At 56.4% G+C, this 12,541-nt stretch overlaps 1 protein-coding gene across 2 annotated transcripts in view; it reads left to right on the top strand.

The window, feature by feature from the left end:
* The first annotated feature begins 7,921 nt into the window (after nucleotides 1-7,921).
* The window catches only part of ZC3H3 (zinc finger CCCH-type containing 3), a 62,125-nt gene continuing 57,505 nt past the window's right edge, over nucleotides 7,922-12,541 (top strand). The window contains exons 1-3 of one of the 2 annotated variants that reach the window (XM_065903575.1): nucleotides 7,922-8,123; nucleotides 9,900-11,235; nucleotides 12,284-12,480. In XM_065903575.1, coding sequence (XP_065759647.1) covers nucleotides 8,036-8,123; nucleotides 9,900-11,235; nucleotides 12,284-12,480 — 1,621 coding nt within the window. In that variant the 5' untranslated portion in view covers nucleotides 7,922-8,035. Of the gene's footprint in view, nucleotides 8,240-9,899; nucleotides 11,236-12,283; nucleotides 12,481-12,541 lie in introns of both variants that reach the window. The other variant, XM_065903576.1, reaches the window with a different exon arrangement.

Below are 12,541 nucleotides of genomic sequence, written 5' to 3'. Positions count from 1 at the left end.
AACTTCCGCGACGCTGAGAGGAGCCAGAAACGCCCCTGGTGAGCCCGCCCCGTGGCCCGGCTGGGAGTGGGGGTGCAGGGGGTGGGGGCGGGGGCGACTCTCACCCCAACCCCCACAGCCTCCATCCGCGAGCTTCTTTGATCCTTCTCTCCTAAAACTCCGGGGCCAGGGCAAAGGGTCTGAAGAAACATTTCTTCAGGGAAAGTATAGAAATGGCTAGTGAGCTCCATAGAGGAGGCTCAGGTCATTAGCGTCAGGGAAATGCAAATCAAAGCAAGGTTAGAGGCTGCCTCACACCCATAGGTTAACTGTAATATAAAAGGGGAATGAAAAGTGTGGGAGAAGACCTGGAGGAATCGGGCAGCACACAGCGCTGGGCTTGTAAAAGGGTGCAGGCGCCCGTGGAAAACAGTCTGGCAGTTCCTCAAAAAGTTAAACAGAGAACTAACTACCATAGGCTCATCCATTCCACGGCTAGGTGTGCATTCAAGAGAAATGAAAACATGTTCATGCGGAAACCTGCACATGAATGCTCTCAAAACGTTATTGTTAACAGCCAAGATGCACTGCAAATGTCCATCTATGGAAAATGTCCACCTATGGAGGCATGAACAAACAACGTGGTCAAACACACACGATGGAGCGGTCGGTGTGCAGCCTCGCAGAGGAACCTCTGACACACAGCACAGCGTGGGTGGACCTCAGAGCGTTATGCCAAGGTAAGAAGTCAAGCACGCAGGAGAACAGCTCTCAGGACCTGGGTGTATGAAATGAGAACAGGCAGATCTTGCAGGGACAGAAAGCAGAGTTATAGCTGCCAGGGGCGAGGGGCGTGACAGTGTCTTTGGGGTGATGGGAATGTTCTCAGATTGGTTGTGCTGGTGGTTGCCCGAGCCTGGATATGCTAAACACCCAGAGTTTTACACTTTTAACGGATGAATTGTATGGTTTGTGAATTATATCTCACATACCACAGTAACATTCAAAGCTGTTACTGTGAAAACGTGAAGCCAAGTGACGACATCCAGGCCCAGCGCAGGCCCTTGATGTCCTTCCTTCCTGGGCCATGTGTGGATCGTGTCTGGGGCAAGGTGCCCAGGAGCCCCACACCCCGCTTCTCCACTGCTCCACTGCCACATCCTGCCTCTAGGTCTCATGACCGTCTGGAGCTCATGCCAGGGTCCCTGCCGGCTGGCTGGCCTGAGACTCAGCCTACAAGCTCCGCCGTGCACACTCACTCGCGGGGTGGCTGTGTGTCAGCACCCGGCACCAGTGCTCCTGCAGATGAGGGCTTTGAAGTGAACTGAATGAGGGCCCCGCCAGGTAGAGCTGCTGGCATCAGCCCCGACGCCAGTGCAGGGGTTGTATGTTTTGGAACGTTGGAGCTGCAAATAAGTGGAAATGCTGATTCAAACAGAAAGGAAGCAATCTTGTGAAAGCAGAAGTTTGGAGCCGCTGTGAACTCTGGGCCGACACAGGCAGGCACTGTCCATCGGAGGGGGTGGTGTGGGGAGCAGGGTAACTTCAGTGCCTAACTGGGGTCTCTGAGGCCGTTTGTCTCTCCACACCAGGGGACTAGAGTGCAGGCCAGTGAGCTCTGCTGGCTGAAGGCCTCTGGGGCAATGGGTCCTCACCCATTGGGGTGTGGGGCTCCCACATCTGACCCAGTCGCTGGAGCCCATTTGCCAATATGAGCAGGGCATCCTGCTGGTGGTGGCAGGATGCTCCAGGAGGCTGAGTGTGCGTGTCCATGTTCCTGTGAGCATATAATGTAAGCATGTATGCACATGTCCACAAGTATGGGTATACGTGCATGATGTAGGTCTACGCATGTCTGTGTTCATGCGTGTGTATTCGTATGGCTGTGTTTTGCGTGCTATGTGCTTGTACCTGGGTCTCTGTGTGTGTCCTCCTATGTGCAGTCCTGTATCCTGTACGGTGTGTGCTGGGACCACCGGGCATTCTCCTGCTTCTCCCTGTTCCCATAGCAAAGCTTCTGGAAAGCTGTGTAGCCTCCCAGTGGCCCCTAACTTCCACCTCTCCAGTTGGTCAAGTTCCAGGCCAAGGGTAGGGGTAGCAGCCTCTTCAGTATGGGGTGAAGCTGTTGTGGGCTTCTAGCTGGGGTATGACTGGCCCCGCGTTTATTTTTCTAGAAGGCCTTGCTGCCATGTAGGTGGACCAGTGGAGGAGGCAGGTGCCATCCACATGGAGGAGCAGTGCGGTGGCTCCAGTGGCCATGGCAACAGGGGGGTCATGCTCCACTGTGCCCCCTGCCTCAGGCAGTGACCTGGGACTGAATGCACCATGGAAGGGTGTTGTTGCTGCCTGTTCACGGGGAATCTTAGTTCCCTGACCTGATTAGGGATCATGGAACCAGTGCCCCTGCAGTGGAAGCGAGGAATCTTAACTGCTGGAGGGCCAGGGAAGTCCGGGGTTCAGTTCTTTAGCAACAGCCTACCCAAGAGGCACTGGGCTGGTGAGTGGTGGTGTCACCAGGCTCCTGAGGGCAGAGGTCAGCCTGAAAAGGCAGGAAGTGAATTCACTAGAGAGGAAGCAGAAGGAAGGCGGGAGGGGCTGGCCCTGCACCCCCTTCCCCCATCGTGGGCCTAGGGAGCCCCAGGAAGTCTGGGGCAGCATCTGGCGACATGGGGGTGCAGAGGCCTCCCTGGGCAAACTCTGGGCAGGCCCTGGGTCCAGAGCCAGGGAGGACACTATGCCTGATGGGGAAATGTGACCAGGGCTGGGAGGGGCTTTGGGCTGTATGTAGGGAGGCTGTGGCACCTCCGAGAGAGCTGGAAGGAAGAAGCTCACTGCAGCCGCAGGCCTCTATCACCCAGAGTGGGGCGGGCACCGGGCCAGACCCTGAAGGGAGCTGGGCAGTGGGGGCCGGCCCCTGTCCTGGAAATGCCCAGCCCCTGGGAGGAACACAGCAGGACCAGACCTGCTGCGAGAGGCAGCGGCTGGGACACCCCCTCAGAGGAGATGTGGGAGTGGGCAGGCGACCGCGTGGGGTGAGGGGAGGGGGAGTGGTCCCGAGGAACTCACCCACGCTCCAGCCCCACCAGGCCCACCCAGTCCCGGACCATCCGGCTTCAGGGCGCGCCTAGTCAGGGTTGCCGGGCCTCAGCGTGGGGGGCGGCAGGCGGCGGCTCCACCCTGTGCCCTCCACCCAGTGACACGGGGGGTTCCCGGGGCGCCGCAATGTCGGCCGCTGCCCCGTGCCTCCAGCTCTGGAACTCGCGCGGGCAAGGGGCGGCCCGGAGGGCCCTGTGCGCCTGAGAGCCGCTCGGCCCGGAGGGAACGAGCGCGGCACTGTGGGGCCGAGGGGGTGCGGAGGGCACCGAAGTCCGGGAGTCCTTTCCTCCCGGGTTGAGTCCCCGCGGGGCCTCCTCCCGCTTGCCGCCTGCGCCCCCCTTGCTGGACCGGGCCCTCGGCGGTGGCTCGGACCGCCGGGCAGCAGAGCCTGTCCAGCAGGCCCGCGGTCCACGCTCAGCGGATCGCTGGGCGACGGGGCGCCCTCGGGCCCAGAGGAGCTCCGGAGTCAGGAGGGGCGGAGGCCGCAGGAAGGCCGGACAGAATCGGGAAAGGGTGCGGCGTGATCAGCGGAGGCTCATAGCCGGTCTTCGGGTCGAGGTGCGTGACCAGCAGTTCCCGCACGCCCCTAGCGGGCCTGAGCCCTGCCTGGCTCCCTGGATTTTCTGCCGGCAGGGGCTGGGGAAGCGGCACAGGGTCCCGCCCCACCCCGAGTGACCCTGCAGGGGAAGGGGCCCTAATGCTCTGGTTTCCCGTGCTCTTGAGCCTCCCTTTATTTGCCCTAGCAGGAGTCGTCTCTGACCACTGGCCTCCAGGCATCGCTTGGCTGGGGGTGGGTGGTGACTTTTGCACCTGGCGGGGTCCCTGTCCCGGTTTGCCCAGGACTAGGGCATGTGGAACATTGTGGTGATGCCCAACCATCCATCCTCCGTGGCCCCTGAGAGCCTCGCGGAAATGCTGCCATCTAGGAAACAGCAACTAGTCAACTTCTCTTCCCAAAGAATCTGGTTCTGAGGGTCACGCTTTGCAGCGAGGGTAGAGTGGGGGTTAGCGGCTGGGATAGGGGGACCCACAGAGTCCTCAATGGTTGGTCTCTTGTAGTCACTTCCAGCTCCTGCCCATTGGGACGGAAGGCAAGGGGGCATCCATGGGGTAGTGGTCCCAGCCAGTCAACACCTCTTCCTATGAGGGCCTGTGGTTAGTTGCTCAGTCATGTCCAATTCTATGATTCCATGGACTGTAACCTGCCAGGCTCCTCTGTCCGTGGTTCTCCAGGCAAGGATACTGCAGTAGGTTGCCATTTCCTTCTCCAGGGGATCTTCCCGACCCAGAGACTGAACCCAGGTCTCCTGCATTGCAGGTGGATTCTTTACCACCTGAGTCGCCAGGGAAGCCTTCTCATGGGCTATAAACAGGCTCAATATTTTTGTCCCATGTAAGGAACTCAGCATTTAATTTTTAAACTTTTTATATAAGTATAGTTGATTTACAATGTTATGTTAGTTTCTCGTGTACAGCAAAGTGATTCATATATATATACATTTTCATATTCTTTTCCATTATGGTTTATTATAAGAAATTGAATATAGCTTCTTATTGAATATAAGAAATTGAATAATTTCTTATTGAATATAATAAATTGAATATACAAACTAATCTATATTAGTTTGTATCTGCTAATCTCAAATTCCTAATTTATCCCTCCCCCAGCACCTGATTATTTTTGTTCAGAAGGCCTTGCATGTGTTTCCTTATTTCTTTTGGGGGGACTTCGAAAAGTGAAATTCCTCAAAAGGTATTCAGAGTCTTGGCATGTATTGCCAACTGCCCTTCAGAAAGGCTATGCGAACACCCTAAAAAACTGAAGTTAGGTCTCTTCCCTTTCACCCCCAAACACTCAGGGCAGATTGTTTTTTTTTCCCCAAGGCTGTTTTAATCTTTGCCAGCTTGATGGGCATCAAAGTATTTTAAGTATAACTGTCAAGGTCAGTTTTAGCCAGATAATTGTGACAGCACTTATATCTTAGTTACAGTTTTTACAGTTTCACAACTCCAGGAGACAAATCCACAAACCTCACCTCCTCTTGGCCAGGGGCTGGGCTCTCCCCTCTGCCACTCTTGGACTGAAGTCCAGGAGCAGAGAGCTTGTTGGGCACAAAAGACAATAGGTTCAATGCCAGAGCAATGAATCCATCAGTTTGTACTAATAAATCACCCTAAAACTTAGTGAGGTAAACATTCATTGGTTTGGTCAAAATTATGTGAAAGTTGCTCAGTCGTGTCTGAGTCTTTGCGACCCCACAGACTATACACAGTTCGTGGAATTCTTCAGGCCAGAATACTGGAGTGGGTAGCCTTTCCCTTCTCCAGGGGATCTTCCCAATCCAGGGATCGAGCCTAGGTCTCCTGCATGGCAGGCAGATTCCTTTTACCAGCTGAGCTACCAAGGAAGCCCAAAATTATGAGGTACCCTAAATTATGACATTTAGGCTTATCTCTGTTCCACGTGGCATCACCTGGGTTTATTAACTTTGTGGCTAGCTAGCACCTGATGGCAGACAGCAGACTGTCAAGAGGGTCAGTGGTGTTAAGTGGGCATGTGCTGCCCGTCCTTCTGCAGGCCAGTCCTGGCACATTCAGGAAGTGATGGCTGCAGGATTCTCAAGAGCCAAGACAGCACCAGCCCAAAGAAGTGTTTTTCACAACCCCTGGTGGGAAATTCCATTTCATTGTCTGGGAACTCCCATACCCTGCCCTCAGAGTTTTGCCAAGGCCTAAGGGTCTCACACAGTGTTCAGCATGACCCGTGGTTCACCCTGTCCCACAGCCTGAGTGCAGGGGTCATTTTATTGCCTGGTACCACCACCGCTGAGAAACTCCAGAGTGCTCACTGCTGCATGTTAAGTAGAGTAACACTAACTCCCTGGGGCGGGCTCAGGCGCTGACCTAGGAGGCAGGCTGGAGGTTGCGTCTTCACCTGCAGGAGACACAGTTCATGTGACCCCTTGCATCACTGTTGGCATGTTTTGCCTCTACCTACGTTACAAACCCACGTTTTTATTATTTTTGCTGTAACTATCTTTTGGAGAAAATAAAAAGTTAGACTTTTAAAAAAGTTATTAATACTAAAATGTTTCCTGTTCTCTTTCTACATAAAGATCTGTTTCCATATTGTATCATTCCCCATCAGTTAGAAGAATTTCCTTCAACATTTCCTATTGTTCAGGTCTGCTGCAGATACACTGCGTCCGCCTTTTATTATTGTGGTAAAATACATACTAACAGCAGCAGCAATTGATGCTTTTGAATTGTGGTGTTTAAGACTCTTCAGAGTTCCTTGCAGTGCAAGGATATCAAATCAGTCAACCCTAAAGGAAATCAACCTTGAATATTCATTAGAAGGACTGATGCTGAAGCTATAATACTTTAGCCACCTGATGCAAAGAGCTGACTCATTGGAAAAGACCCTGATGCTGGGAAAGACTGAAGGCAGGAGGAGAAGGGGGCTGCAGAGGATGGGATGCTTGGATGGCATCACCGACTCAACAGACATGAATTTGAGCAAACTCTGGGAGATACTGAAAGATGGGAGGCCTGGCATGCTGTACCCCATGGGGTCCTAGTGTTGGACACAACTTAGCGATTGAACAAGATATATACAGTACATAAGTTGTCATATAATTATTTTAAAAATTTATTTTTATTTATTTGGCTGTGCCAGGTCTTAGTTGTGGCATGTGGAATCTTTAGTTGTGACATGCAGGATCTGGTTCCCTGACCGGAGACCGCACCCAGGCACCCTGCGTAGGAAGATTGGAGTCTCAGGCACTGGCCCATCAGGGGAATCCTCATATGGTCATTTTTAAGTGTCCAATTCAGTGGATTAAGGAGATTCACAACGTTGTGCAACCATCACCACTATATGTTTCCAAAACTTTCTCATTACTGCAAACATAAACTCCCTAGCCAAAAAGCATTAATTCCCTGTTTCTCCTCCCCTCAACCCTTCCTAACCTCTGATGTTTCTACAAATTTGCCTATTCAAAATATGTCATGCAAGTGAAATCTTATCATATTTGTCCTTTTGTGGCTGGCTTATTTCATTTACTGTTTTTGAGATTCGTTTACGCTGTATCACGGACCAGTCCTACATTCCTTTTCAGGACTAAATCCTATTCCATCGTACAGATACACACCGCTTACCCATTCACCCTCATGGGCACTTGGGCTATTTCTACATTTTGTCATGGCAAATAATGCTTCACCCAACGTTGGCGCACGAGTATGTTCCAGTCCCTGTACTCACTTCTTCAGGGTATATACCCCGAAGTATCTGACTGCTGGGTCAAAGCGTCTATTTTTAACTTTCAGAGGAAACATTAGATTTCCACAGCGGCCATATAATTTCACACTCCCCAGCTCTATACAGGGATGTACACACCTGTTTTCATACTTGTTTCTACCGAAACAGCACAGTCTTTCACGCTTTCAGAGGTTTAACGCGTCCCTGCAGTGCCTCTCGAACCCGGACGTCCCTTCCCTTGTCCCGGGCCGCCCCACAACAGAGCCGCACGGACCCTCGCAGCGCCGGCTCACTCCCGCAGAGGCCCCAGAGCCTAACTCGACGCGGAACGACCTGCGCTGTGGATAGCGTGGAGTACCCGGCTCTGCCCCTCGCCCCGGACCCACAAGGAACGAACGCTCTCGGCGAAGAATCCGGCCAGAACGCCTCACGGCGCAGACCTTCCGCCGCAGCGTCCCCTCCGCAGGTGCCGAAAGGGGACTTCCCGGCGCTCCGTAGTGACGTAACTTCCGCCCCCAGCACTGCGCGTGTGTGGCCCCGCCCCTTCAGGCGCAGCCAGAGCGTGGGCGCACGTCTCCAGAGGCCGCACGTCTCCCGAGGCCCCACTTCCGGCCGTCGGTCGCCCGGGGCCCGGATGCAGTGCGCAGTCGCGGTGCCTCCAGCGCTCCGCCCCGCCCGCGGTAAAATGGTCGCCCGGCGATGACGTCGCGGGGGCCTGGCCGGGCGTCGCGGACTCCGGAGATGGAGGAAAAGGAGCAATTACGGCGGCAGATCCGCCTCCTGCAGGGTGGGTCGCGCCGGGCCCGGGTCGCGCGTCCCCTTCCTATCCCTCGCTTCACTGAAGGCCCCTGCCTGCCTCCTCGAAGGGGGCCGCTCCCGCCCGCGGGTCGGAGGCCGGGTCAGGTCGGTGGGGAGATGGGTGGGGTCGGGCCGGGTCCTGGGGACCCTGAGGGGCGTTCCCGGCCGGCCCAGCTCAGCCCCGCTCGGGTTTCCGCGGCGGTTGCGAGCGTTACTGGGGCTGCGGCCGCTGGCGGCCTGGCTGTCGCTTAGTAACCGGCGGGAAGCGACTCTCCCCGCGGCCTCGGCGCCCCCGGCGCGCTCTCTCGCTCGGGGCCAGGCGTGTGTATTTCTTCCCCGTACGCCCGGTTTTGACGCCTTTGTCCCTCTTTACAGCCACATTCTCCTTTATATTCCTGGTCCAGAATCCCCGACCTTCAGATTTTTCCAAACTTTTCCATTTTTAGACCTAAGATGGCATGTTGTTTAGTCGTTAAGTCGTGTCTGACTCTTTTGCGACCTCAGTGACCATAGCCCGGGGCTGCCCCATGTCTCAAGCGGTGAAGAACCCGCCTGCGGTGCAGGAGGCACAGGAGACGCGGGTTCGGTCCCTGGGTGGGGAAGATCCCCTGGAGGAGAGCATGGCAACCCACTCCAGTATTCTTGCCTGGAGAGTTCTATGGACAGAGGAGCCTGGCAGGCTATGGTCAATGAGTCGGACACGACTGAAGCGATTGAGCACATATGGACTGTAGTCTGCCAGGATTTTGAAGGAAATGGGTTGCCATTTTCTTCTCCAGGGGATCTTCTCAACCCAGGGATTGAACCTGCATCTCCCGTGTCTCCTGCATTGGCACATGGATTCTTTACAACTGAGTCATGAGAGATGGCTTGCTGTATTTTTTTTTTTTTTTTAAATCGTTTTAAAGGTTCTTCCCACAAAGAGAAGACTTAAGAACTGGGAAGTGTGTATTGGGAAGAGTTCAGTTGTGCTGAGCCCATCTACCAGCCACTTCCTGGCCCTCTATCATACCTGCCCTGAGGTGTCACCAGGTCTGGACGTGACTCTCTTTGGGCCTGGGGGTGGGACATATGGTGGGGGAGTGCTGTAACTGGAGGGCTTGTTGGCTGAGTTGTGACAGCTTGGGTGGTTCTAGCTGAGGCCTGTGTCTGCCTGCACAGCGCTGTCCAGGGGCTTCCTTGGAAAGGCACCTGGTGGTCCCCTGCACTGGAACTCCAAATGTTAGGCCTCTTTTCTTGTGGAAGGATGATGTGACATTCTTGTCACGTGTGGAGTACCCAGGGTGTCAGTTATCTTACACTCGCTGTTGTGTGTGCCAGGCAGGGAGGTCATGAAGGTGCAGCCCTGCCCCCTTTCTATTTGTGGGCAAGCCAGAGGACTTCCGTGTCTCTCTTGAGGCTCTGCAGCATGGGCCTTGCTGGTCTCTTCATGCTGGGTGACACTTCGCCTCAGAGGATTGTGAATCCAGCATAATATCTCTGGTGAATAGGGAATATTATGCCACAGGGGTGCATTTTAAGGATAAGCAGCCAGAAATAGGATTGAAGTAGAATTGATGGGAAGAGGATCATGGGAAAGATTGGCCTGGGGGATTTAGTCTGACTGTCAGTGGTTCTTAGGCCCTGGGGCTGCCCCTCCTCTACTGGGACTTGGCAGGGTCCAGTGGGGTTTACAGGGTGTCTGGTCAGCTGATGTCCCTCCAGGGGATTCTCCCTGATTTTCCTCACCCTCCGGTTGACAGAGTCTATGCTCCTGCCTCCTCAGGTCTGATCGATGACTACAAAAGCCTCCATGGCAGTGCCTCTGCCCCGGGCACCTCCGCTGCCCTGGGCACCTCCGCCATGTCCCAGTGGCAGCCTCCCACTTACAACAGCAGCAGGATCTTTGGTGCTCACTACCCTCGTCCGAGCCGGAGGGGCTTCTCTGCGAACCATGGGCCTGCGTGGCGCAAGAAATATTCCCTTGTGAATCGGCCCTTGGGCTCCTCGGACCCGCCCGGCGATGGTGCCACGCAGCCGCCCCTCAGGGCCGGGGGCAGTCAGGGTCCTGAACCGCAGCAGTACGTCCTGGAGAGGCAAGTGCAGCTCACTCCAGATCAGAACATGATCATCAAGATCAAACCACCGTCCAAGCCGGGCTCAGCCAGCACTGCAGGGGTCCTGCGGACCTCCTTGGAAGAATACAAGGACACCCCCTGGAATGACCACAGGCCTCAGGAAGGTGAGGGTGAGCCCCCCGGTGGGCAGCGGCAGCCCTCCAGGCAAGGAAGAGCCAAGGGGAGCTGCAGCTCAGAGGACCCCGTTCTCGTCTGCCAGAAAGAGCCTGGCAGGCCCCGGGTAGTGAAGTCAATGAGCAGCATGAGTGAGAGCCCCTTGGAGCCCTGGCGGACGGTCAGTGAGAGTGCAGTTGCGATAAAGTCCCGCTTCCTGCCCTCCAGCCTGCCGCAGCGAGGCGGCATGGCCCTAGGCCGGAAAGCGGGCTTGCACTCTGTGACCAGCTGTGTTACACAGCTCCGTGGGGACGGGAGCGTGAAGACCAGCCTCTCAGGTCCGTTCGCCGCCTCTGGCCTGGTGGTAGGCCCAGCCAGACCTGCTGTTGGACCCAGGCAGACCAGGGAGCCCTCGATGCTGGCGTCCTGTCGAACCAACAAGTTCCGGAAGAACGACTACAAGTGGGTGGCTGCCTCGGCGAAGGGTCCTCGGGCCTCTCGGCGGGCCCTCAGTCCCAGGGTGACGGCGGAGAACGTGTGCAAGGCCCCCTTTGCTGCAGCAGAACGAACGGAGAAGCCGCAGCTCAGAGCCGACCCAGACGCCAAGCCCAGGAGGTCTGCCATGTCCTCCGTGCCTGGGGCCTCCCCCAGCAAGTACAAGTGGAAGGCCTCCAGCCCCTCAGCCTCCTCGGCCTCCTCCTTCCGTTGGCAGTCAGAGGTTGGCAGCAAGGACCGTGCCGCCCAACTCTCACCCGTCCTGTCTAGGTCTCCCCCAGTGGACAGACGGGCAGTGGAACCCAGCAGCTTGCAGCCTGTCTTCAGTGAGACCCCGCTCTCAGCTTACAAAGTGAAGAGCCGCACCAAGATCATCCGGAGGCGGGGCACTGCCAGGTGCGGGTCCCTGCCCCCACCCTCCCGGGTCTTGTCTGGGCAGGGGTGTGGGAGGCAGGGAGGAAACATCGCCCCTGATGGGGTCTGAGGATGGAGCTTGGCCTGTGGTGCGTCAGCATGTCCGGCAGGAATGAGGCCACGGTTACTGCTGTCCCTTTCAGTTTATGGGGAGGGGATGGGCGGAGGTGGTGCCAGCAAGCCCTCCCTTTCCCTTGTTGGCGAGAGACCAGAAGCTGCTGGGGTGGCTTCCGTTCTGGGCTCGTGGGATAGTGGATGGACAGCTTTGTGCCCAGGCTAGGGGCAGGGTCTCTGCGAGAGAAAGGTGGCCAGGTGACAGTGATTCACTCCCTCACCGAAGGCATGTCAGCTTCCCCGCCCTCTACCCACTTAGATCCAGAGGAGGCTGGAAGATGGCATGGTGGCCCAGGGCTTCAGGGTCAGGGACTTAATTGTGGAGGCTGCCAGATGCCTCTGCCATCAGGCATGGTGACACATGCCTGATGTCCCACTCCAGAGGTCCTTCCCACCACTTACCTTGACCTTGGGCCCTGCTCTCCTGGATAGGTGCCATCTTGGACCACTTGGGTTCCATGCTGTCCTCTCTCCGCATTTTCTCGCTGGCAGCCTCTATGTCAGTAAGTGTGGAGAGGGGAGCCATGAGGCTGGTGGCAGCTCCTCCTTGGGACAACGCCTGCCTCCTCTGCTTCTCCCCCAGTTCCATGTGGGGGCTCATTTCATCTGTCCGGGGAGGTGGAGAAGGTGGTCCTGGAAACACCTGGTGGGGGTCAAGGGCTGCGCTCCTCCGCCCTCCACCTGCGTTGGCTCTGGGGTCCTCCAGGGCTGCGGCTGGGAGCCTGGTGGGGTGGGTTGGGTTGGGGGGGGTTGGACGGGCAGCGAGCTGCTGAGGTCGATCAGGTGGGAAAGCGAAGTGGGGGGGCCAGACCCTGCTGGGGCTTGGCTGCCTGCCAGGGCTGATCCCTTGGTTCTGGGATCTGGGTGGGTGAGACAGGGAGGGTGCCTGCTAGAGCTACCTGCTTTGTCTCTGCAGCCTTCCTGGGGACAAGAAGAGCAGCCCCCCACCTGCTGCCATGGCTAAGAGTCAGTTCAGCCTGCGGCGGAAGCAGGCCCTCCGGGGAAAGAGCAGCCCCATTACGAAGAAGACTCCCAACAAGGGGCTGATGCCGGTTACCAAGCACCGGCCGTGCTGTCTGCCTCCCGGCCGTGCCTATCTCCCCTCCAAGGAAGGTACGCTGGGAAGAGGGACCCCCTGGGCCTGTGCTGGCTCTGCTCCCTGCTGGGACCCACG

This window comes from Muntiacus reevesi, chromosome 12 (genome assembly GCF_963930625.1).
Source record: "Muntiacus reevesi chromosome 12, mMunRee1.1, whole genome shotgun sequence".
In the NCBI taxonomy this organism is placed as follows: domain Eukaryota; kingdom Metazoa; phylum Chordata; class Mammalia; order Artiodactyla; family Cervidae; genus Muntiacus; species Muntiacus reevesi.
The sequence above is the reverse complement of the archived record's forward strand: the minus strand, read 5'-3'. Positions and strand labels throughout refer to the sequence as shown.